The 26627-nt window shown below is 44.9% G+C and overlaps 1 protein-coding gene across 1 annotated transcript in view; it reads right to left on the bottom strand.

Moving 5' to 3' along the window:
* Positions 1–26627, bottom strand: part of gabbr1b (gamma-aminobutyric acid (GABA) B receptor, 1b) — a 176873-nt gene that overhangs the window by 109779 nt on the left and 40467 nt on the right. The window contains exons 3-6 of the mRNA XM_052071054.1: positions 25497–25561; positions 24998–25136; positions 24153–24338; positions 23797–23814 (exon numbers count right to left, since the gene is read on the bottom strand). Coding sequence (XP_051927014.1) covers positions 23797–23814; positions 24153–24338; positions 24998–25136; positions 25497–25561 — 408 coding nt within the window. The remainder of the gene's footprint in view (positions 1–23796; positions 23815–24152; positions 24339–24997; positions 25137–25496; positions 25562–26627) is intronic.

Raw genomic sequence — 26627 nt, 5'->3', positions numbered from 1 at the left:
GGGCGCCCGACTCCGCGGCTCTTGAGCGTGTCATTTCCATGCTGGAGAGAGTCTTGCTGCAGGGGGCTAATCCTTCCTCCACTTCTGGCGCTGGTAGACGTAGGCCAAGGCTCCCTATGGTTGAAGGTTTGAATAATCTCCCATGTGCTGTCTGTGATAACCCCGACCATTCTGCGCTCGTTCACTGCCGCGAAAAGAGACTTTGCTTTTTGTGCTTCTCACCCGATCATTCCAGAGGCAACTGCCCCACGCAGGCACGGCCCTCGCAGTCACCACTGTCGGGAAACTAATGTGTCCGCATCCAAGGGAGTGCGATGTGGATGAAGTTAGCAACCCTCCCGATAGTTTGACAGATGATTTAGAATCAGTATTGGAGTCACTCACTTCCAGTGTCCCCACAGAGAAGACGATCGTCTTTCAGGGCGCTCACAAGGTTCTGAAGTCGGATAGTTTGTTTTACACTACTGCCACAATAGCTGGTGTTTCCCTGGCTGCGATGATTGACAGCGGCTCCACTGGATGCACATTGAGTGAGTCGGCTATGGCACGATTGTTGGTGTGCGATCCGGACATGAAACGTTACCCTGCAGACGACGTTGTCATTGTTGGATGTGGAGGTCATCGGGTGACGCCTTCGGCTATATGCGATGTGGAAATCGTGGTGTATGATTGCAAGTTAGCTGTGCCTATGTTTGTGGTGCCTGGACAGACCGATGATGTAATTCTGGGCAGTAATGCCATTAAGAAAATTCTCCATCTGATGAGGAAGACTGAAGGCTACTGGCGGCTCATGTCAGAGCCCGGCAGCATCGTTGACGATGACTCTCACCACTTTTTCTCTCCTTTCTAACACGGAGAGATGGAGGGGTGTAACTGTACCTGACAAAGTTGGCACGCTGAAGTTACGGCAGAGTGTGATGTTACAACCGAGGAGTGAACATCTTGTTTGGGCTAAGCTCCCCGCCTCCGCACTGATGTCGGTTGGCAGCACAGTCATAGTTGAGCCAACTCAATCAAGGGGTAGATCCAGGAAGATTCTGGTTGGCAGGGTTATCGCACCGATGTGGGGCGATGGATGGCTGCCAGTGAGAGTCATCAACCCCTCTGGTGAACAAGTGGTATTGAAGAGAAACGCAAAGTTAGCAGATGTGTTTCCTTGCATTGCTGCTGAAGACTTGTCTGAGCCCGACAACGTCCAAATTTTCTCTCAATCTGTTATGCATGCCGCGAGGCCAAGGTCCAAAGAAGACATTAAGATTGCATTGGACAAGCTTGGGCTACACGATCTGGACCTGGATGCATGTGCTGTGTCTGACATGTGGAGGGACAGACTTTTCCAAATCATTGAGAGGTATGAATCAGTCTTTTCACGGGACAAGATGGACTGTGGGGAGGCCTCTGACTTTGTGCACAAGATACACCTGGTGGATGAGAGGCCATTCCGCCTGCCTTACCGGAGAGTGCCGCCGAGTCAATATGAGAAGCTGAGGATGACTCTCAATGAGATGGAAGAAAAGGGCATCATTCGGAAATCCACTAGCGAATATGCGTCACCATTGGTTCTAGTGTGGAAGAAGAATGGGGATTTGCGCATCTGCACGGATTTCAGGTGGCTTAATGCGAGGACACAGCGGGATGCCCACCCACTACCCCATCAGGCTGATGCTCTTGCCGCACTTGGGGGGAAATGTCTTCTTCTCCACCATGGATCTCACCTCAGGATTCTATGACGTGCCCCTATTTGAGGATCACAAGAAGTACACTGCTTTTTCGTCTCCTTTTGGCCTGGACGAATATAACCGGATACCACAGGGTTTATCGAACAGCCCGGCTACATTCATGCGGATGATGCTTTCCATTTTTGGTGACAAGAACTTCACGAGCCTTTTGTGCTATCTTGACGATCTCATGGTCTTTGGTCCGACAGAGCAGATTGCGCTTGAGCGGTTGGAAATGGTCTTCTCCCGTTTGAGGAACCATAATCTCAGGCTAGCGCCGAAGAAGTGTCACTTTCTTCGGAGATCTGTGAAGTTCCTCGGCCATGTCATCTCCGAGTCAGGGGTGCAGACGGATCCCGGGAAAGGTGGAAGCTATAAACAGGGTGCAGGTGTCTGACTTGATGGATAGTGATGGCCTCACTCCCTCGCAGAAGATTAGGTCTTTCCTGGGGATGGTGCTGTATTATCAGCACTTCATTGAGGACTGCTCCGTCAAGGCCAAACCCCTGTTTAAGCTCCTTTCCGGTCAGAAGACTGGTGGTAAAGCCAGACGAAGGGCGAAACCTGCATTGGATGCTTCAAGTCATGTGAAGTTGGGACCGGATGACTGGACCACTGAGTGTCAAAGTGCCTTTGACATTTTGAAGCACGATTTGTCGCACAGTGTAACGTTGGCCCATCCCGACTTCGGGAAACCTTTCATCCTTGCTGTTGATGCATCATTTGACGGCATCGGGGCCGTCCTTTCCCAGCTCCAACCTGGTGACAAGGTTGCGAGGCCAGTGGCTTTTGCGAGTAAAACGTTGTCGCGAGCCCAGTTGAACTATCCTGCTCACAGGCTTGAATTCCTTGCTTTGAAGTGGGCTATTTGTGACAAGTTTTCTCACTGGCTGAAAGGCAGACACTTTACTGCCTGGTCTGACAACAACCCCTTGACCTATATTCTGACCAAGCCCAAGCTAGATGCCTGCGAACAAAGATGGGTGTCGAAGCTGGCGGCCTATGACTTTGACCTGAAGTACGTTCCAGGACCCAAGAACACGGTTGCTGATGCCCTGAGTCGAGAACCCTTCGTCCAGTCTTGTGTGAGTCATCGTCTTGTGAAAGAGCCCTACCTGTCCTTACTGAATGAGGTCCAAGGTGTTTTTAATGAGACGGTGCAGGATGCTCTTCGTTTGTCCAACAACTGTCAGGTCGTTCATACGGCTGGGGATTACGATGGAGGTGGTCCCAAGGGGGAAGCTCCCGATCTGTTGTCTGAAAGTGCCATTGGTGCAGAGGAGGTGTCTGCAGTTTTGGATGTCCATCAGGCTGGTGGTGTCTCTCGGCTCCGTGGAGCGACCCCATTGTCACTACAGCTACCTGAAGAGGATCCTTCCATTGTCATTCCCCATAGCCAGTTACGCGATATGCAGCAGCAAGATGCTACAATCAGCAGAGTACTCTTCTATGTTCGTCGGCATATGAGACCCACTGCACGCGAGAGAGCAGCTGAGTCGAGCTGTGTGCTTATGTTGTTGAGGCACTGGAAGAAGCTGAAAGTCCGTGATGGGACTCTATACAGAGTTAGGAAAGATCGCCACACAAACCGTAAGGTCTTCCAGTTTGTCATACCTGGGTCTCTGAAGCATCAAGTTCTGCATGGAGTTCATGACACAGCTGGTCATCAGGGCTGTTCGAGGACGCTCTCTCTGGCGAGTGAAAGGTTCTTTTGGACTGGGATGGAAAACGATATCACAAAGCATGTGAGGCAATGCCAGAGATGCATCGTGGGTAAGACCCCTGAGCCAGACGCCCGGGCACCCCTGGAGAACATCCGCACTTCCTCTCCAATGGAACTGGTGTGCATCGATTTCTGGACAGCGGAGTCGGGTGACAAGAAAACCACTGATGTCCTTGTTGTGACAGACCATTTCTCAAAGTTGGCTCTTGCCTTCCCCTGCAGGAACCAGTCAGCAAAGCAGGTTGCCCGCTGCCTGTGGGATAAGTTTTTCTGCATCTACGGGTTCCCCCAAAGGATCCATTCGGATCAGGGAGCTAACTTTGAGAGTAGACTTATCAAGGATCTTCTCGAGTTGGCGGGTGTGCACAAGTCCCACACGACGCCGTATCACCCCATGGGTAATGGGATTGCGGAAAGATTTAACCGGACTCTTGGGGGCATGATCAGAACACTTCCCCCGAAGTCCAGGTCCAAATGGCCACAGATGTTGAACATGCTGACTTTCTGCTATAACTGCACAGTACATGAGACCACGGGCTTTGCACCATTCTACCTGATGTTTGGACGAGTCCCTCGCTTGCCCATTGACATTATGTTCCATCATGTCTTGGAGAATGCCAATGTTGTTAGTCACAATGAGTTTGTGAGCAACTTGAGGAAGGATCTCTCTGAGGCCGCACGGATTGCTCAACAGCATGCACTCAAGGAACAGACCCGTCACGCCCGGATCTACAACCGCAAAGTCAAGGGCTCGCCGTTAGCTGTCGGTGACAGGGTGCTACTAGCTAATCGAGGCGAGAAGGGAAAAAGGAAAGTTGCGGATCGTTGGGACTCGACCCCTTATGACGTAGTGTCTGTGAGGCCATCGATCAATGTGTACAGGATCCGGGACGGTGCCACAGGCAGAGAGAAGGTCGTACACAGGAACTTACTGCTCCCAGTTGACTTCTTGACGTTCTCAGGTCAGATGGGGCACGGGTCATGTTCAGATGGGTCGGAAATGGATGCATGTTGTGGGAGTGACAAGAGCTCAGTTTGTGATGATCAGGAGGACGCTCACCTGCGCACTGAGAACTGACTCATGCAGTCACCAATTCAGGCCGAAGTAGAACATGAATGCTTCTCTGCGGAACCCGGCTCTGTTGTTGCGCGTCAAGAGGACGTCAGTGAGAGAGGTCAGTCAGTGGGCCATGACATCTACACACAGACTGAACCGTTGACAGACCCGGTGCTTGACATTATACACTCGTCTTCCGACTCGCCCCCTATTGAGACTGAACTAGAGGAGGTAGTTTGCACACAACCTCAGGTTGCGCAGGGCCCTGTCACTTTCACAAGGTGCGGTAGAACAGTTAAGCCCCCTGTTAGGCTTATATGCGAGATGTCCTATCAAAGTGTCGGGCTGCCAACATCGATATGGGTTTAGTACGACCATTTTATTCATTTTTTTTTGTTGCTAATGATGTGTGCCTTTTGTCACCATTATATCTTAATGGCTCTTTATTAATGGGTGTTGTTATGTGCAGTTTTGTGAAATGTAAATGGCATTTCATCTGGTCTGTGATGTGAATGGATTTTGGTACCAATCTGTTCCTTCACGCTTCTCTAAGAAGAATTCCTGTTATTGACTCTCTTGCACATGCTTGCCCGATAGCCATGGTTTTTGTCTGGTTGTCTTTCTGCTGTCTTTCATGTGTTGCCTCACTTCTGCATAATTTAAGGGGGGTGTATGTAACGGAGTGATATATTGCGGTTATTAAATTATGACGGAAGTGACGCAACAGCGCACGGTATGGCACCAGCCTCCCGCCGTAGTTCAGGTAGAGCTACCAGGGAAGTCACAGGGTAAGTCGGGTTTCATTGACGGTCCGGATTCATTCTAGTTTAATTACAATATTTCACTTTGTTCTCCCTTTTTCTACGGCGCGGTGTATTTAATTAGTTCCCGGATTTGTTCCGAGTCCACATTGCTTTTTGTGTCGTCATTTAATTTAAGTTTTATCGAATGAACGTTTTTATCCATTGAGTTAACAGGTGGGTTTTCTTTGTTGCGCAGTTATTTACTCGACTGAAAAGCCCCGTGACTTCACCTATCTTGGCATACTGTGTTGCAGGTCATGCTTCTTTCCTTTTCATTGTACTCTACATAGTTTTTCGTGTTGTTTTTCATTTGACTATTAATGTGGCTGGCGTGTACCCGCGCGGTTCGTCGCGGCCGCCATTACTGTGCATTGTGCAGCCGTTCTGCTGCGTGTGATGCGTTCAGTGGCGTCATGTAGATACCAGTGAATGTGTTTTTTTGTCCTTTTCTTTGTAAATAGTTAATATACGATCACCTATGTTGTATATTTCGTTTTGTTATGCTTTTAGTTTCTTATGGATGATGTTTAGTTCAGGTAGAGCTACCAGGGAAGTCACAGGTTATTTACTCGACTGAAAAGCCCCGTGACTTCACCTATCTTGGCATACTGTGTTGCAGACAATAAAAAGAAAAGAAAAGCCACATCCTAGTGTCTGGTATTCTTGAGGCGGCAGCGACGTGGAGCTTGAGACCATCATAGTGGTGACCCCCGTCACATATATATATATATATATATATATATATACATACATATATATATACTGTATGTATGTACTGTATATAACAGCATAATGGAGCCCAGCCTCCTTGATTCAAAAAGCTCTTGTTCGGGTTCTCATTGATATGTTTCTGCTCAACTTGAGAAATTATAGATGAAGCAAAGAATTGTAGGCCAGGCTGAGGCATATTCCTCCCACATACGGCAAATTACAAAGAACCAAGTAAACTGGCGCATGTCCAGAATTACTACTCACTTCTCATGCATAGCATTACTCATGTAAAATTGTTCATGGTGAGGGCAGCACCATTGGTTAAATTGTGATGAAATGACCCAAGACTCGGGGTAATATGGAGTTTTGTCCCAGTTGACATGGTATTGTCATGTCCGTCTGTTTTGTTTTCAACCTCGGCTGAAGTGAAGGGCGTTTCCCTCCAGCAGGCCCACCTGTTCCGCATTTACCAGTGAAGCCTGCCACGTACTTAAGGATTGCCGAGCTGCCTAGTCGTCACATTATTGACCTTGCTCACTGTCGTTCTTCAAGTGTTGTTTTCTAGACCTTCACGAGACTCTCGTTATTCATAGACCGGCGATTTCTGTTTGTCCGTGCGCTTTTCTGTAAATAAATATTTTTGTTATCGCAGTTTGAGCCTGCATTTCTGTTTTCCAAAAAACATTACAGTCATACCTCGGTTTTCAACCATAATCCGTTCCAGAAGGCTGTTTGAAAACCCTTTTTAAAAAAACAATCTTTCTTGAAACCGTCTGCTCACAATGGAACGCTTCATGAGGAAGCGTCACTTCCTCGTCTACCCGAGAAAGCGTCACTTCCTTGTGTAAGGAAGGCGAGAGGAGTCAAGTGGCGCACTCAAGTGCGCTCAGTTTGGTCGAGAACCGATTTTCGGTCGTAATCCGAGGCATTAAAAAACTCGAAATTTTTGGTTAAAAACAAAATTGGTCGAGAAAAGAGACGTTCAAAAACCGAAGTTTGACTTTATTTGGTTCGGTCTCGAACCCGACAGACATGACACCTTCATGTGACTGGCATCAAAAGTCAGTCCTCAGATTATTCTTAAACTTCAAAAATAGACAGAAAATTTTTTCGATGAGCAGAAAAGTTCTCCCAGATGCCTCGCCTCCTGCCTGCAGCTCGACGCTGGCTCTGACTTGCATGCCACTTTGCACCCGCCTTTTCTGCACCCAAAATTTAGCCAGTCCAATTCATCTCACATTGTATATGCGAAGTCACCACCAGAGAGTGAGTGCCATCAACTGCCAGAAAATCATCACAAATCACAGGCGCTGTAATCGCATTATCATAAGACTAAAGCAAATAAATGCAAAACTGAGCCAGGGCTAACAAATGCCTGAGCTCCCCACCCCCACCCCTATTTATTATTGAGGCAGTCTAATGCAACGTGTCTAAGTTACATTTGTAATGTGTACCAGCACGATGTAAAGTCCTGATCTGCCTTCTGACCTCTTAAGGCAATGCCTTGGAGGCATCGATAATTCAAATATTTTGAATCTAAAGTATGCCTGTCATAATTACACTGGCTATATACCATACAGGTACATTGCTCCGTCAGCTTCAAAGGCTCTCTATACTCATTCTGTCTCCCGTGGGAGATCTGCTCAACCAGCTCCTACAGGTCTTTACACAACCACTTATGCATGTACAGCCACAATTATGACAACTCACGTTTGTTGTACCCTGCATTTAGCAACGCAGGCATCTAAATAATGTAAACATATTCATTATTTACACCGAAATATGAACTGCAATCAACAAATGACAGCACGTGCTGAAAACCTCACATTAAGATCTAATTTTTGGGGGGCTGTATAGCCACACAGTTCATCCGACTTTGACTTCATTTGCGCATTGGATCTAATTTGATCGAATACAATTTTAACAAGCGAAACACGCTAAAAGTGAACCCTAATGAGACAGCCATGAAATATATCCTCCCTGACGGATTCAAATTTTCTGAGAGGAACAAGCGTAAGTCCAGAACCAGCTACGATGGCACATGATTTACCGTATTCTCAGGATATATATGACACACATCAGTAGGCAGCTCTGGCTGTACTGTGGTTATTCATCAACTGTTACTAGCTTTTTCAAAGCAAATTTCCCTGTGGCGCGACTCCTGTGGCCGCCGGTGTGCAGCATTTTGTTTCAGAACAAGTTTTTCCATTTTTAAAAATTGCTTTATAAGCAAAATTGAGTTGATTTGACCAATTTTATTTTGCGGGACTTAGGTAACAGACTTGACTGAAATACACACCAATATATTGTTTGCCGTTGTTAAATCCAGCTTCTTTCACCTTAGACAGCTGGCCAAAATAAAACCTCTCCTCTCACATGAACACTTTGAACAGTAATTCATGCCTTTGTCACATCCCGGCTCGATTACTGCAATGCCCTTTACTTTGGAGTCAGCTTGCTTGCTTATTCCAGTCCTTCGTAGCCGAAGACGACGTTGCGCTCCCCCATCCTTCGATCCCCGCGCTGTTGACGCCGCTGATGCGCACGTTGGTGCGCCCTCAGACCCGCCAGAGTAGCGCAGCCGTGCCCGCAAAGGTCGCAGCGATAGTGGCCGTCCATAACCGGTCCGGCATGTCGCTTCTCCCTGCGCTGCAGGGCCGCCAGGTTGTATGAGGCGTCGTGATGCGCTGCGCCCTCCAGGGTGCGTCGTCGCCACTCCACCCGATCCGATGCCGCTTCCTCCATGTTGGTCGGATCGATGGCGAACTTCTTGAGAGTGACCTTTATGCTGTCTTTAAAACGCTTCAGCTGCCCGCCGCTGCTCCTCTCCCCCGTACTTAATTCACCGTACAGCACCTTCTTCGGGAGTCTGTCCGGTGGCATGCGAACAATGTGGCCGAGCCATCTCAATTGACGCTGGAGGAGGAGAGTCGTTAGCGGTGGGACTTGCAGTCTGCTTCTGACGTCCGTGTGCGGAATTCTGTCCCACCAGTGAATGCCCAGGATCTTCATTAGGCAGTTCATGTAGAAGCGCTCCAGTTGCTTAAGATGTTTAGCATAGGGCACCCATGCTTCTGAACCATAGAGTAGGATAGACACACACACAGCGTTAAAGACCTTAGTTTTTGTGGTAAGAGTTAAGTTCTTGTTGAGGAAGCATTGCTTAGACAGCCGTCCAAATGCTGCAGCTGACGACCCGATCCGCCTTTGGATCTCGGGTGTGAGGTCGAGCTTCATGTTGACAGATGAGCCAAGGTAGACGAAGTCGCCAGTGTTCTTCAGAGCATTTTCCCCGGAGTGGAAGATAAAGGGGTCGGTGGTCTGCTGCAAAATCTCTGTCTTTGTTGCATTTAGGACGAGGTCAGCGCGGGTATACGTGTCTGTGAGGACGTCAAGGGACAGCTGCAGTCCTGGTGGCGTGTGACTCAGCATTGCAGCGTCATCGGCATACTGCAAGTCCAGCACAGACGTGTTACTGATCTTCGTTCTGGCTTTCAATCTTCTTAGGTTAAAAAGGCTGCCATCGAGACGGTAATTGATCGAGATACCGTCTCGTATTGGGTCGGTATTGTTGTAAACATGTTTCATCATGACAGCAAGGTAGATGTTGAACAGGATGGGTGCAAGGACACATCCCTGTTTGACCCCCACAGCCACTGGGAAAGGGTCGGACTTTTCACTTCCACACACCACCCGGCCTTGCATACCATGGTGAAGGGCCTTTAACACCGCAACAAATGTTGGGGGGCAACCAATGCGTCCCAGCACACCCCATAGGAGCTCCCTGCAGATTGTATCGAAAGCCATAGCTAGATCTATGAAGGCGATGTAGAGGTTCCGATGTTGTTCTCTACATTTTTCTTGTAGCTGGCGCAAGACGAAGATCATGTCTGCAGTGCAGCGGTCTCTGCGAAAGCCGCACTGTGATTCGGGGAGCACGTCATCGACTATGGTGGAAAGAAGTCTGAAGAGCATAATGCGGGCAAGGACTTTCCCTGCCGTTGCCAGTAGAGAGATGCCCCTGCTATTTCCGCATGCTGCTTTGTCGCCTTTCCGCTTGTATATATAGATGATGTTAGAATCTTTCCAAGCTTGTGGCACGTCTTCCCCCTCCCAACATTCCCGCAGGAAACCGTGGATATCGTCCAGGAGGGCTTGCCCGCCAAACTTCAATAGCTCGGCAGGAATCCCGTCTGGACCAGAGGCTTTGTTGTTCTTCAGGCCATGGAGAGCAGATTTTGTTTCTTCCAGCGTTGGTGGTGTGCTTAGTTCTTCTCTCTGCGGGAGGGGAGGGATATCGTCGAGAATCGTGGGATCAGATGGGTTGATCCTGTTTAAGAGTTCCCGAGAGTACTCAGCCCACCTTGCGAGTATAGAAGGGCGGTCAGTGAGTAGTTGATCGCCGTTGGCTGATCGCACGGGGCTTACAGAACCCTTTATTGGGCCGCAGACAGCTTTCAGACCGTCATAGAATTGGTGAAGCTGATTTTGGTCGGCGTGCTGTTGTAGCTGATTTGCGTAGGAGGTCCACCAGGTGTTCTCCAGCGTTCTTAATTGCCGCTGGGCCTCTGCGCGTTGCGTGCGGAAATTATTCCATGCCTGCAGGGAACCCGAACGCAATGCATGGTCGTGTGCTTCGTTTTTCTTCTTTAAGAGATTCTTGATGGAAGTGTTGTTCTCGCAGAACCAGTCGCGATGTTTGCGACGAGTTACGCCAAGAACCTCTCGTGCTGTTGTGAGGATCCCTTTGCTGGTGTTCTCCCATCTTTCGGAGAGGCTCTGGTCTTCGTTTGATGCTGGGTCACTGCTGTCGTCTCTTTGTTGGAGCCATTGAGCAATAGCTCCCTGATACTCGTTTCTGTACCCTGGGTCGAAGATCTTGTTGATGTTTATTTTTGGTACAGCTGGAGTTCTTCTTGCCAGTGGACGGACGCGGATGCGTAGTGAGCTCACAACCAGCCGATGGTCAGTGGATGCTTCCGCTCCACGCATGACACGCGTGAGGGAGACAAATTTCCGGTCCACTTGACGGACGATGACATAGTCAAGCAGATGCCAGTGACGGGAACGAGGATGCATCCAGGTGGTCTTGTGCATGTCACGGAGCTGGAACATGGTGTTTGTTATTGCTAGCTCATGCTCCGTGCATAAAGTTAGTAGGCGTTCTCCCTTTGGGTTGCATGAACCGATACCGTGTTTGCCGATGACTCTTTTCCAGGTCATCCAGTCTCTGCCAACTCTGGCGTTGAAATCCCAGAGTAGGAGAATGGAGTCCCTCGAGTCGATGTTACTCAGCTGTTGGCTCAGCAGTAGAAAAAAAGCGTCCTTGGAAGCCTCGTCGGATGTGAGGGTCGGGGCGTATACACTAAGGAGGGTGACAAAGCGTCCGTGGGCCAGTGGAATTCGCCATCTCATAAGGCGTTCGGAGACACCGATTGGAGACGTTGGGATTGATCTTAGTAGGCTCTGCTTCACAGCAAAGCCGACCCCATATAGTCTTCTGTTGTCATTGGGGAGACCCTTCCAGAAGAAGGTGTAGCCACCTCCAGGCTCCGACAGAGAGCCTTCCTCATGGAAGCGGGTCTCACTCAGAGCCGCGATGTCAATGTTATACCGGCGCAGTTCTTCTGCTACCAGTGCGGTTTTTCTGGAGGGTCGATCTTCGTTGTCCAGGAGCGTACGTACGTTCCAGGTTGCTATCTTGAGAGAGGTATGTGAACTTTTCCTGTTGTTGCGGCCGCTAAAAAGGGGACTCCCGACGGGTGCGGCTACCCGTCCCGGGTTTAGTCTTGGGGCAGACATTTTTCTAGGTCACATTTTCTAGACCCTTCCTCGGAGTGAGGGAGGCAGTGCGGACCCTGAAAAGGGCTGCCTCGTCACTCGGATGCTCACCGGAGAGCGCCGCTGCCCCATTTTTCCAGCAACTCAACGACGCCGACCCGAGCCGCCCACGTGCAGGGGGTGTGCTGAAGGCTTCCAGTCTGTCATAACCTGCCCCCGTCGCCCACCTTCCCCGTCGCCGCAGGACTTTGTCAATGTTGTGATGAAGCGGGGTGAAGGGGAGGGGTGCAAATGGTGTTCGATGATGTTTTACGTGGAAGGGGCCTGAACAATGCCCAGTCCACGACTTGACCTCACTACCCTTGAATCAGCGGCAAGGAAGACTCCAAGATGGCTGAGGGCTGTGTGGTTGCAGTCAGCTGCCGGGTCTGCAGTCTGTCGCAGTCCGCTTCAGGAGGCCAGCCCACCTGGCCCGTTGATTTTCTGTTAGGGTTTTCTCCCTTAGCCTTTCACATTTAGTGTACCCACAAGGCAGCGGGACCAGTTTGACCCATAGCTGGGGGAGGGATTGGTGAATAATCGGGACGTATCCACATCCGTGGGCCCAGCACTCAACACCTCTGGGGCTCCCTCCTGCTCCGAGATCCCTAGCTGATCAGCTGGCATGTTGCCATTACCGTGGTGCACCTCTGGGAGGTTACGCTAGGGTCTTGTCGGGGGAGAGGCTATAGTCTTGCGCATCACCTCGACCTGTGTGATTGTCACACCGCACCACAGCCAAAAACAGCCTTAATGGAGTCAGCCAGTCCTCCATTAAGCGCCTTCAGCTGGTCCAGAATGCCGCTGCTCGCCTCTTGACTGGTACTCGTAAGAGGGAGCATATAACTCCTACTCTGGCATCCCTTCACTGGCTCCCCATTCATTTTTGATTTATTTTCAAGATCCTCCTCTTTGTTTTCAAATGTCTGTATAATCTCGCGCCACCTTACCTCTCTGAGCTCATCCCCCCCTACACACCTGCCCGGCGCCTCAGGTCTGCGGGCCAGACATTATTAGAAGTACCAAGAACTAAACTGAGGCTAAGAGGGGATCGAGCCTTTTCTGTTGCTGGTCCCTCTCTCTGGAATGACCTCCCACTGAACATTTGGCAAGCCTCCTCGCTGCCCATCTTCAAAGCCCTCCTCAAAACTCACTTGTATTCTTTGGCATTCGACTCAGCATGACTTAAGAAGAAGAAGAAGAAGAAAAACCTTTATTAGTCTCACAATGGAGAAATTCCCAATTCACAGCAGCAAAGTAGATTTGTTCTTGATTTTACTGTTTGGTGCTTTCTACCGCCTTTATTACCGATTTGTCTTACTGTTTATTGTGCATGTTAAATTGCTCCATGTACAGCACTTTGTATGCAGCGATGGCTGTTTGAAAGTGCTCTATAAATACTGTTGACTTGACTTGACTTGACTTGAATATAGCAAAGCTAATGATAAAAGAAATTGCATGATATCAGCAAACTACTCGATTTGTTGAAAGCAATGTAATATGAATGCCAAAGTTGTATTTCCGCAGGTAACGTGTATATTTGGCAGGGAAATTGTCCACCCCTGTGCAAACGAACCCCATTGATAATGTCTAATTCAGTAACACCAGTGCTAATAGCCCCACACAGTTTGAGGCGAAGCAAATAACATCTACAAAAAAGTGTAAAATTGGCACTCCTCTGTGGGATCCGGGTAATGGCATCAGTGGCACAGAGCCAGGCGTGCTCGTGAGTGAAGATTTAGAAGGAGAAGCCGTTGTATTTCTAGCCTGGACTTCTGAAGAATGGGCTGTCTAAAACATTTCAGGTAAAATAAATAAATAAATTTTTAAAAAAGCGCAACGTCGGTTAATGGCCAACCATAATAAAAATTCACATGCGCTTCTTTACACCAAATGAATCTCTGAAAATATCCAAATGATCATGTCGATGTTTCTTCTCTCAGATGAGCATGAATATTTGAGCATTATCCGTGTTAGCTCTGAATAACACTCGTCACATACACAAATTGTTCAATGTCACGTTCTACCCGTCTTGATTGTGTTTCAGCTCCAGCCGGAGGGAAGGGCGTTGCCCTCCAGCAGGCCCACCCGTTCCGCGTCTCCAATCAAGCCTTGCCATGTACTTAAGGACTGCCGATCTGCCTGGTCTTTGTCGGATTATTGATCTTGCTCGCTGTTGTGCTTCAAGTTTTATTTTCTAGACCTCTCGATAATAGTCATACTTGCGCTCCTTTTGTTCATAGATTCTGTTTTACAAGTATTTTTGTTATTCAATGATTGCTCTCGATCTTTGTTTTCGTGTGATTGGACTTTCGATATTTCGTTTGGGTATTCTCTGTGTTCAATTAAAACTTGTCTTTGCAAGCGCTTTCCATTTCCTGTCTCCTTGTGACCAGAGATTCCAGTTCAATTTGCTGTAAAAAATATTTTTGTTATCGTACACTGACCGAGCTTGCATTTTTGGAATCCAAAAACATTATTCGGTTCTGTCTGAACCTAACAGTTCGGTGAGCTTGGCATTGACACTGGTCAACCAATCGACTCCATTATTTCCCTTCAGACTACTTAACTCGCCCACTGCATTGCCATAAAAATGAACAAAAAAAATTGATGGACTTTTTTTTTTAACAGTGAATAGGGACAATAAATTTGTTTTCATCAACCAACCCTGTGGTAAACTGCTCATGAATGTAAACTGTGCTTAGGATTTTAAAACAGTAATTTGATTTTAATAAGGCAATCCATCTATAACGGTCACATTTTCAACAACATGAGATGATTCATATGTACCTGAAAACCCTTCATACCTCCATTTAGTAACAAACCACCAAAAACAAATATACACACGCACACACACAAACATATAGTTGACCTTTAGCCTGCTGGGTGATAGAGCAGAGGCGTACTGGGATTGATCGTGGAGGTGCAGTCTTAATTAAAAGATGCAAATGCAGGCTGCTGCCCACTGTCTGCACGTACACGGTTCCAGGTCCCCTATGTCAAATAATTGTTCCATTCTTGGATTAATGCAGCCTGCTGTTTAACAACCTGAACACAAGCTAGCATCGCAACAACCCAAATACCCTTAGGACGCTCACTGCCCACGTGTATTTTGTTGCCTTTCACTTTGTGTGGGCCGAGACATGAACCTCACACTCAATGTACACGTGGTCTTGTGACCGCACTAGTCCCTACCCACGACACCCGACTAAGGTACCAGAATTGGATTCCATTGTATGGAGAATTTGTGCCCCGCTGTGGAGACATAAGGGTTTTTCAAAAATAAGATAAGATATCCTTTATTTGTCCCACAGTGGGGAAATGTACAGCCTCCAGCAGCAAGAATGTAGGCAGAAAGAGGAAAGAAGAAAAAACAAACAAACACCGTTCAATTAAGTGCAATATCGCAGTGCTATTTACAGTTGTTTTCACATCAATTAATTATTATTAGTATTACTGTTGCTATTTTTATTCAGCAGCCCGACAGCAGTCGGTAGGAACGAGCATCGGTATCTCTCCTTGCAGCGCGGGTGTAACAGTCTCTGGCTGAAGGAGCTACCTACTGCTGTCAGGGCGGGCTGGAGAGTCCTTAAGCTCATTCATTCACTGTCCGCCCTCTTAGTAATCGTAAAACAAACACCCATGGACAAAATTGTTGGTAAGCCTATGCTAAAGGAAAAAAAAACTGATACTGAACTATGGTTTAACAGACTTATTTTCATTCACTCCCAAAGACGTTTTCAAACGTATTTTCAGACTTGGTCTAGAATTGGCTGGTAATGAATGAGTTAAAAACCTTATGACACAGGCCTGGACAAAAATGATGGTCCCAGTTGGAGAGTGAAAATAATTTGACCACAGGGACATGTTCAACCAAGGTGCGTCCACTAATTAGCATTCTGGGTATCTTCAAACTTGCAAGCAGTCAGTTGGCCGATTTTAAGGGTGACAAGTAGTCATTGTGCTGTTTGGTGGCATGGTGTGTATAACACTAAACATGGACAAGAGAAAGCAAGAGAGGGAGTTGTCTCAAGAGATTGGAATGAAAATTATGGGCAAGCATAGTACGATGAATGCTACAAGACCATGTCGAAGCAGCTTCATGTTCCTGTGACTCCAGTTGCACATACTATTGAAATATTAAGTCACCCTCCCTACATGTGGCTGTAGGGGGAAATTGATGACAAAGATAAGAAGATCCAGAAAATACTCAATGGGAAATGGTGAGCCCAGAATAACCTCCAAAGAAATTAATTCCCAGTTCAAGGTTAATCAGTATCAGATCGCACCATCTGTATTTCTTTGAGCCAAAATGGACTTTACGGGAGACGACCAAGGCAAACACCATTGATAAAAAGAGATCATTTTAAAAAATGTCCACACTGTATGTTGGCAAACCCTAAACCTTCAGGGAGAATTTACCACTGACTGGGGTCACTAAACTGAAAGGAGCCAGATGAACAGAAATGGGTGCGTTGAGAGAGGTTTCGTCGTCGGTTTCCATCTTTCCTTTTTCAAGACAAAATCATCCGGTTAGTCTCAAGTTTAATAAATCACATTGCAAATGCTGAATTAAACCATTTGCATATACAAGGTCTCTATCGTAGGACATGAAACGCGAAAGGAAGCAGACACAATCCTGGGTGCACCTTGTTGATAATTCAGTTTTCCTTTCGGTTTGCGTGAGCAATTAACGATCAACTCGGGGCGCCCGTGGTAAGAACCAATAAGCTGGTGGCCCAGTCAATACTAAATTGTAACTGTTGTTTATGGGGGACCTGCCAGCTTAGTGTTGATGGATGCATTGACCTTTGTGGCCTTAATGGAAAGCAAACTAAACATTTTCGCTATGTTTCTTAACCCTTTGAGGGACAGCGGTCACTATCACTACAGTGGACGGTTTATCATGTTATTGGGTTACAGGGTGCATGATTATCTGCAGATTAAGATATTGGTCTGTTCTGGTTGTGGAACTGTCTTAAAAAGAGGACTATAAAGAGTCAAATATAGATGAGGAAGATTGGTGCGTGCAGATATTGATAAAATATCCATCCATACATTTTTGTGTAGCGCTTTTACGGTACTAATTGAGGTAGAGAGTGAGCTGGAGCCTATTTCTATATCTGATCATATGCAGCATTTTCCATAACTTTATTTAACGCAGGCAACACGCTTATTATTGGTCAGCTATTTTTCCCTGAAAATTGTACTTTGTTGTTTTTGACCAAAGGAAGCCGTTTTTATATTATTTTTTTACTGCTTCCACTGAGATGGAAAAGGCTGTTGCTCATTACGGTGTGTAAGTGCGTGCGTATGGATGCATGTGCGGTCACGGGTCGATCGCGGGAGGCTGGTTGATCGAAAAATAGAGCTTTGGCCAAAAAAGGTTTGGGCCTCTTGCTCTACAGGATGCACTGCAGGGAAACAAAACACGTTTAATCGGGAAGGCTCGTTGTGTATTTGTAGCCAATTTAGTCATTTTGATAGTGGGCTAATATAGATACCGGTAATATAGATACATACAGCATGTGTTGCCTTCATTATAAGGCTTTTTATTTGTTGCGGCTCCAGACATATTTGTTTTGTTTTTTTTTATTTTGGTCCAATATGGCTCTTTCAACATTTTGGTTTGCCGACCCCTGCGCTAGACCGAGGCCAGGTTTCTGAAGCACGGATTACACTACAGTATGTTTCAAACATTGGGAAGCAAAACCAGATGAGAGACTACTTTTAATAATGGCCAAAACCAACCGCTTCAGAAAGAATGAAACCCTTGCCAATAATTGAGGAATGAGTCAAATGAAGAACCTGACGGATTGAACTGGCTAACGACATTCTTTGAAAAAAAAAAAAAACCCAATTCGGAACGGAAGTCACTGCAGTCGCCGCTTTAGCATTGAAAACGTGCAGAAAGCTGTTGACATTTTCAGGGGAAGACTCGACGCAATAGAAACTACAATACAACCTCAGAAATAACACCACCTATGTTACTGCTCAAGGTGGTCTTATTTTCGGGGTGGTCTGATTTCTGAAGTGGCATGCAGTAATGATAATGCAGAAGTAATGTGGCTCACATGCAACAATATACTGTAGCGTCATGTACACACAATGAGTAATGAATGATGGAATGTACATGCAACTTTATTGTACACAAAAGAAATTTAAGCATTTGAATAGTCTATGTACAGTATGTATAAGGCAAGAGAAAAAAAAATACAGCTACAAACTATGGTTCTTAGAGGAAGTAACTATCCAAAGTAGATTGTCGTTTCTTGCTATTGTGTTTCAAAGCAGCCTCTTGCATTCCAGACTCTACAGACATAATGTTGCAAAGGATGGAGTCTAGACTCTTGCCAATAACTAACGGCTTCTCAATCTCTCCTGTGGCACTTACACACATAACCACGGTTAAACGCTCTTTAGCTTTCTTTCCACCAGCACAATCACTACCCTTGATAACAAGTGATTTATCAGGTAGAGCTCGATAGAAAAGGCCTGTTTCATCCATATTATAGATGTCACAGGGATCATACCCTCTTGTGAGTTGAGGTAGCCGCTGTTTCCAAGCATGGACTGTCTCAGGATCTACGCTGGCTCGCTCTCCTGATAGCTTAGCGCCTCCAATGTTGTGCCTTCGTTTGAAACGATCCAGCCAACCGTTGGACGCTTTAAAGGCTTCGTCCTTTTCAAGCTCCTTTGCGTATTCTCGTGCCTGTTCCTGGATCATCTGTCCGCTGATAGGGATATTCTGGCTGCGCGCTTTTTGAAACCATCGCCAAGTTAGCTCGTCCACGTCGTCGTAGTCGCTTCGGTAGCACAGGCGCTTTCTCGAAGAGCTAGCGTTCGCTTGGTATGCGTCGAGGAGCTCCCGTTTCTTTTTCAAAATGGTTTGGATTTGCGTTTTTCCAACTCCAAACCGCTCAGCTAATGTTCGCTGGCTCGATCCTGGCTGCTCACTGGCTCGAATAACTTCTATTTTCTGTTGTAGGGTCAAATCAACTCTCTTCTTGCTTGCTGCCATTTTCACTCCTGCTCGTAATTATGAGGCGATGGCTTCCTCGGGACCGGATATCGCGGTAGCAATTCTGAATTCCGGGGTGGTCTCATTTCTAGGGTTTCAATGCAATACAATACATATGCGTTCTATTTGGGACTGTACAAAACCGGTCGTATTTTTAAGGTGGTCGTTTAAATGAGGTGGTCGCATAGCGGGGTTTCACTGTAGTTAGATTTTGCTAAACAAACATGATTAAAAAAAAAAAAACTGTAATGTGGTTGCGCAAGTGCGCACACCCTAGTATTTCTGCCCCTTTAAGTCTGACAAAAAAAGTTTCCAAATTTTTTAAAAAGGGCAGCAGATATTTTGCATAGAATTTTTCCACAGAGTTGGGGTTTCTGTTCGATAAAAGAAAAGGCCTTATTAATATCCAGCAAAAAGAATGAAAAAAAAGAAAAGGCACAACTCACATCCATGGCCAAGTAGATTAAAATCAATTCCATTTGTGGAATTATTGTACTCATGTAAATCTTTTCATCCATCCATCCATTTTCCGAACCGCTTAATCCTCACCAGGGTCGCGGGGGTGCTGGAGCCTATCCCAGCCGTCTTCGGGCAGTAGGCGGGGGACACCCTGAATCAGTTGCCAGCCAATCGCAGGGCACACAGAGACGAACAACCATCCACGCTCACATTCACACCTAGGGACAATTTAGAGCGTCCAATCAGCCTGCCATGCATGTTTTTGGAATGTGGAAGGAAACCGGAGCACCCGGAGAAAACCCATGCAGGCCCGGGGAGAACATGCAAACTCCACACAGGGAGGCCGGAGCTGGAATCGAACCCGGTACCTCTGCACTGTGAAGCCGACGTGCTAACCACTGGACTACCAGGCCGCACTGTAAATTTTTTAAAAATGACCAAATTATCCCTCTCGCCGATTTTTATGAGCACAATATAATTTTGATATCAGCGTGACAAAGTCTATGACATGATAAAAGTTTCATGAGCCAATCAATCCGTGCACCATGACTGTCATGACATCATTGATAAATGAGCAGAAAAGAAAATATTCATCAAACAAAAACTGGCTTTTTGGAGTCCACTGATGTGCTGTACAAAACAATTCGGGTGCACTGTTGTTTTCATCACGTGATTGTGCATCTGCTTGAGCAGAGAGGAGCTGGGTGCTGTTTATTAGTGCAGGGTAGGAGGGCGGAGTGACCCTGGAGCCAAGGAGCAGAGGAGACGTAGTTGGAATCAGTAGAATTTCAATATATGTGCAGAAAGATTTGGAACATAAATCTTCTGCTTTTACTTTCCCCCCCAGGCTCTTTTTTTTTTTAACCTTGGACTATCGCTATGCTCCTCTACGCTTATTCACTGAGGACGGTGAATAAGTGTACCTTCAGTGCCAACTGAAAGTCTGCAAATGTTTGACAGATTGGGCATCTGACACGGGCATTAATCACTGCGCTCAACACCGTGGGCACATCCCAGCAAAGAGACATTCATGTCTGAGGACACTGATAGCAGCACTCTGCCATGACGTCATACATGACATACGAGTGTTGGCGTGCTACTTTAGCGATATCTACAACATCTGTGATATATTTGAGCGTGTTATCACGTTGACGTTCAAGCTATATTTTGGTTATCGATTGTCCTGTATGTGAGGCCAATGGATCATCTTATATTTTATATGCTACAATGAAGGAATGAATACAGTTGTTGTTGTATAGCATGTAAACTGCAACCAAAACTTGATTTCCAACACACACACGCACACAAATAAATACAACAAAAAATCACTTAGAAATTCAGGTACTGTATTTTCCGCACAATAAAGCGCTTCCAAGTATAAGCCGCATCTTCTATGAATGGCCTATTTTAAAACAGTTTTAATATATAGGGCCCACGGCATTGTAAGGCACATCGAATAGAAGACACAATAGTGGGTGCGGTTGCGTTATGCATCCACTAGATGGAGGTATGCTAAAGTAATACAATACAGTACAGATTTATTTATATCAAGCTTTTACAACCTCTGCAACTGTAACAAAGCGTTTTACAGAATATTTAAAATACTACATCCCCTAAAAAATTCTGAACATTGATCCATATAAGGATGCATCGGATTATAAGGCACGCGTCGGCTTTTGAGAAAATTGAATGCTTTTAGGTGCGCCTTATAATGCAGAAAATAAGAAAAACTCGGCATTCATCATTAACACGATCGAAAAGAAGTGGAAAGAAGCAAAATACTTGATATACAGTACATGTTCTAAGATATGTTGGATTAATACCGCACTGATAGTTTCAATGTTTGTGCATGCAAAGACTTTTTTTTTTAATGATCTGCCGTAGATTGCAAATTTCTCCATTGTGAGACAAATACAATTTTCTGATCTTAAAATTCTAAAAGCACGCTGTGATAAACAAGATCAGAACAAAGACAAGGACAATTGATTGACATCATCTAAACCAGCGGTCCCGAACTTTTTTTGCCCCACGGACCGTTTTACTGTCAGACAGTATTTTCAGGGACCGGCCTTGAAGGTGTGACAGATAAATACAACAAAATAATGTGATATGACCTCCATGAAAACTGTGGTACTTTTGAAACATAATAAACACGAATCATGACACGAGGAACGTCCCATCTAGCCGCAACACTCTCTGGTCGCTATGGTAATGTTTAAACGTGCCTTCAAAATAAGATACAAAGTGAAAAATATGACTCACAGTCGGCGTATATTATGAAGAATGGGCTTGGTGCGTGGGAATCTCCCGTTGAGACAAATCTGTATTTTAAATCGGAAATCCTGATACTGTCTATTAAATGTAGTCTTTTTCTTGAAAATCTTCAGCTCCTCTTCTGTGTCCTGGCTGGGCCTTTTCCCGTTCACAAAGAAACTTTCCAAAGATGCTTGTTTTTTACTCAATTTGCTAGCTCCCGGCTTTCATTTTAGCGGTAACCTATCACGTGACCCAGAAGCGCGCCTTGACCTGCGTCAAGACTGACATACATGTAGACGGATCTAACAGAAGATCCGGTCATTTTTCAAAATAAAACATCTTTCAGATTCCAAAATAAATAAAACAAAAGTAATGTAAGTTATTTATTCTTTCTGTGTGGCCCTGTACCAAATGACCCACAGATCGGTACCAGTCCGCGGCCCGGGTTTTGGGGACCACTGATCTAAATTGACAGCCTAATCAATATGGATTAGATGCAGGTGTGGAACCACGGCAGGCTGTGCTCTTATTGGCTGAAACAGCTGGAGGGTGGGGCTAATCAGCATCAGAAATATTACAAAATAAACTTAATATAAAATGTGTGCCACGTGTTAGTTTGTGTCATTAAAAATGCGATAATCAGGATGATTTTGAGACAAATTACTTTGTTCCAATTTCCCCAGTCTGCGGGGCTGACAATGGTAAAATAAATACATTAAAACAATCTTGCCGTGTGGTCACCAGAGGCCGCCGACTGTACGATTATGATGTAGAACGAAACAATGGCTAATCATGAAGTGAACGAAAATCATTTTAATGACTGCTTATGATTTTGTGCAAAGTTTGCATTTCCTCTTGAAAAAAATAATACAACTTAAGTATTGTAACAGTGGTTCATCATTTACTTCAGGTCGTTATTGCTCTAAAGTAAGATACATTTGTAATTTTAGCACACAACCTGAAAACATCTTATAAGATAAGAAAACCCTTATTTGTCTCACAATGGACAAATTCCCAATTTACAGCAACAAAATTATGAAAGGGAGAATTATAAGTAGAAGACGCATAATTTCCGCTCAGTTATTTGCAGGGATGCTATGAAAAGCAGCCAAATCGCCAGTTTCATGACCTCTCTTCTGAATTTGCTAACGAGTCATGAAAGATGCAAACTCGAGTATTTCATGTAAGTTAAAGAGTGCAACATTGCCACCATGAGGTACAAAGTAATATTGTCGGTTCTGTGACTCCACTGTTAGTTGACATGAACCTTAGAGTTTTACCCTAAATCTTACTCAGACTTGTTGTTTCTACATCCTAAACAGCACCAACGTAACACTGTTTTCTGCTTCGTTCACTGAGGTGAACATTTTTAGATCTTAAAAATAAACCAGCTGTGAATTTCATCGCAAATTGCACTCGGAAATGGTGGCCAAATACGAGTACAAACACTTTTAGCAAGTACGTCAGTCTGTAGCAGCCCATGTTGAGCGCTTTATATAAAATAGCACTTTCGTGATTGTTCAAAAGTAACGCAACAAATAAAATGAAATTCAATTATGGTCGTATATAATAATGACGGTTGGTTATAGTAAATACAGCAATGTAGGATTTTTTTTCGGGCACCCCTAAATTCAAATGCCTCGAAAGTGGTACAAATTAGACGAACCAATAATGTGTATCGATTACACAACTGCGTTCCTCCTCTGGTCTTCCACAGACGTTGTACAGTACCATTTACTAATTTTAGCACTAACTATTAAACGCCACTAGGTGGCAGCATCTACTAACTGTGACCAAGTAAATGCATAAATCCAAGTAGTTGGATTTATGCCTAGTGTTCATATTCCAACATTGTACAGAGTTTACGATTGCTAAATTGACACTCGCAAATTCCCCATGTTAAAAGCAATAGCAATTTAGCAACATGACACGGCAATACAGTATAAAGAATAATTTGTATGTCCGTGGTGTTATTTGCCTGCTTTGAGAGGTAAACTATTGGATAATTCACTTGTTAGCTCCAAATCTATACTGTACTGTGGTTGCGGTTGTTTTGGTACATTGTGGAGGTGAATGCCACTACGAGGCATTCTAACAATATGACAGAGCAATTATTTACCAGAATATACCATTCCGTGAGATTAGTCAAGGAAAGGAATTCAACACATTATAATTTCCGTCGGACAGAGGCATGCCATAAATACAGAAAGGAAGAAAACAAGTCCTACCTTTGAAATGTCTGTCATCTTCAGAGAGAAACGACAAGAAAAAGATTAAAATTACAATTCGATTTTTGACAACTGAAATGATCAATGACAAAAATTGAAGACAACACTATCAAATGTAATTAAGCCCACTGAAACTGCATTGTACATTTTCACATGCTCAAAAGTTACCCTGAACAGGGTACGTGGTAAAAGTACTAAATATTATAACATAGAGATCCAATTCCAAAATGGTATCCATGTGTCCAAGTATCCGTGTGTGTGTGTGTGCGCGTGTCTGCAAATTATATTCTTGTTTCTTACATTACTGTGTGTAAATGGACGAAAAAATAAATAAATTAAAGTTTTGTTGTGCTTACAGTGACACACGGGTTTGGGCGTGTCCCACTTGCCCAATTTATTGCACTGCGTTGAGTTTCGGCCCATCAAGATGAAGCCAGGGAGACAACTATAGTGCAGTACAGTTCCCTCCACTGGCAGCCCCTGTGGCCAAGACGACACTCGACCATTTTCCAAAGATGTCCAAACCCGAGGACATAACAACACTGAAAGAGAAGAATGAATCGAAATTGGAAAATGAACCATACGTCATGTTGAGGAAACACATCTGGAACCTCTGTGATTTTATTTCCATTCTTAGACTGTTCTTTTTTCCCTCATGTGTTTGTGAAAGAACAGGCAATTATTTTTGTTTTACCTGTAAGTAAGGGTTGTAAAAAAACAAAAACAAAAAACGGAATAACTGATTTATAGTTAACTTTATACCCAATGAGCTCAATATGCCTCACATACTGGAGTTGAAAGTGCAATAGCAAAGTAAAGAATCTTTTTTAAAAAGTTGACTAAAATTAAAGAAGATGCTCAGTGCAAAAACCACATTTTCAAAAATGTGATTAAAAAAAGTTTCAAAAGACCATCATCATATGTATGGGAAAAGAATGTCGGTTTACAAACTGGTTTTAAAAGCATTGACAGTAAATCGAGGAACCATATTATGCACAAGTACAGATTTAAAAAAATTTTTAAAAAGCTTTTTATGGATGATTTTAGGGGTGTATTATACAAAATTGTGTGTTATTTATGGGATTGTATTATAATTATATGAAGCATAATGACAATATTTGGACAGCATCTATTCTGTTTTGGAACAGCGTTTTTCTGACAGACTGGGTGTGCTTTGAGGGTCAGCCGTGGTTGCACTTACAGCATCTACTTTGTTGGTTGAGGTCAGTCCAGGTACCGCTGGGCAAACATTTCCTGACCTTGGGTCCCACAATCACACGGCTTCCCCTGCAGATGTACTCAATCTCATAGTCAACGGGGAGAACTTGCACACTTCGAATCTGGACATACGTAGACAATGAAATGCGACATGAGACACATAGAAAAGTAATTCCAACATCCTCAACTCGTGGCATCTCTCTCTCTCAGAAATGATGCTGTACTTGAGTGCAGGAATGTTCTTTAGCCTGCTATCTTTTTCAATTTTGCAAAGCCAGCTCTCTCTCTCATAAATGATGTACTTGGGTGCAGGGTGTTCTTTAGCCAGCTATATTTTTCAATTTAGCTCTCTCTCTCTCTTTCTCTCTCTCTCTCTCTCTCTCTCTCTCTCTCTCTCTCTCTCTCTCTCTCTCTCTCTCTCTCTCTCTCTCTCTCTCTCCAGCCCCCCCCCCCTCCACAAATGGCAGTAACCCATTAATCACCTGCTCCTGTGTCAGGCCTCTGTATCTTATCCCACCATCTCTGGGGGGGCGGATGATCGCACAACCTGGAAGAGAGAGAAACACACATTATCAGGAGTCGCGGTGCAACTCAAGGACAAACAATAGAAAGGCCGTCCTCGGTTTAGTTCCGAACAATGCACCAGTTGGCAATAAATTGTTGGTTTAAACATGTTTGACATAGATATATGAAATAACCGTGCAGAAGAGACACTCATATTTTTTTTTAAAAGAGCCTCGATAATTACTCACAACACCGTTGCCGCTGAAATTGTCTGATCGCCACTTAAAAATACTGGCCACCTTTAAACACCATTAGCCATCGTTATTTTGATTTCAGCGTGGCCACATTAACAATGTGCAAACTTAATTGCTGTGAATGGATTTTAGGTGGCATAGAAAATCCATCAGAACTTGAAAGTTAAATAATTCACATGAACTGTAATTCTATTTCTCAAGCATTTTTTTTTGTGAGGCATGAGAGGGAATGGAAATAAAACGGATTCCCTGTATATTTTCATTGCTCATTTAAATAAAGACACTGGTATAGAAGAATAAAATCCATAAAATGGGATCCAATTAGTCAGTTTGTGTAAGTACATCAACACGCACTTTTAAAAAAAGCTTATCTCCCAATTTTGCGAGGGAATGCAAAACTTTGCGAGAGAACGCAGTTTTATTCCATGTCCCCTCAGAGCCTCCGTAGGCTCCTGGCCAATTCAAAATGTAAGCGTTCAAGTAGTCGCTTGATGACCTAGAGAGCATTCATTTCAAACCCATTATCTTTGTTAAGACATACATGATAGCCACTACCGTGGTTTCCCTTCACATGTTTAAGGCACGAAGCAAAATTTTTAAAAAGGAATAAAAATAAAAATGTAGTATGGGTAATTAGGAAACCAAAAGCGTGCCACATTTCGTCCACTAGATGGCGACTACAGTTTTGTTTTCGGTTAACAGGTAATCGGCACGTAATCTGATCTACCGTCGTCATGCCCGTTAGGCATGCAAGGTGCTTTCTGTCCAACAAGACAACTAGTATTCATTTGAAGTTTACTGCTGCCATCCAAGTTGATTTTGGAATCGAGCCAGGCTTTCACAATAAGCAATTGT

Source organism: Hippocampus zosterae, chromosome 7 (assembly GCF_025434085.1).
Source record: "Hippocampus zosterae strain Florida chromosome 7, ASM2543408v3, whole genome shotgun sequence".
Taxonomy (NCBI): domain Eukaryota; kingdom Metazoa; phylum Chordata; class Actinopteri; order Syngnathiformes; family Syngnathidae; genus Hippocampus; species Hippocampus zosterae.
This window is presented reverse-complemented; position numbering and strand designations above follow the sequence as displayed.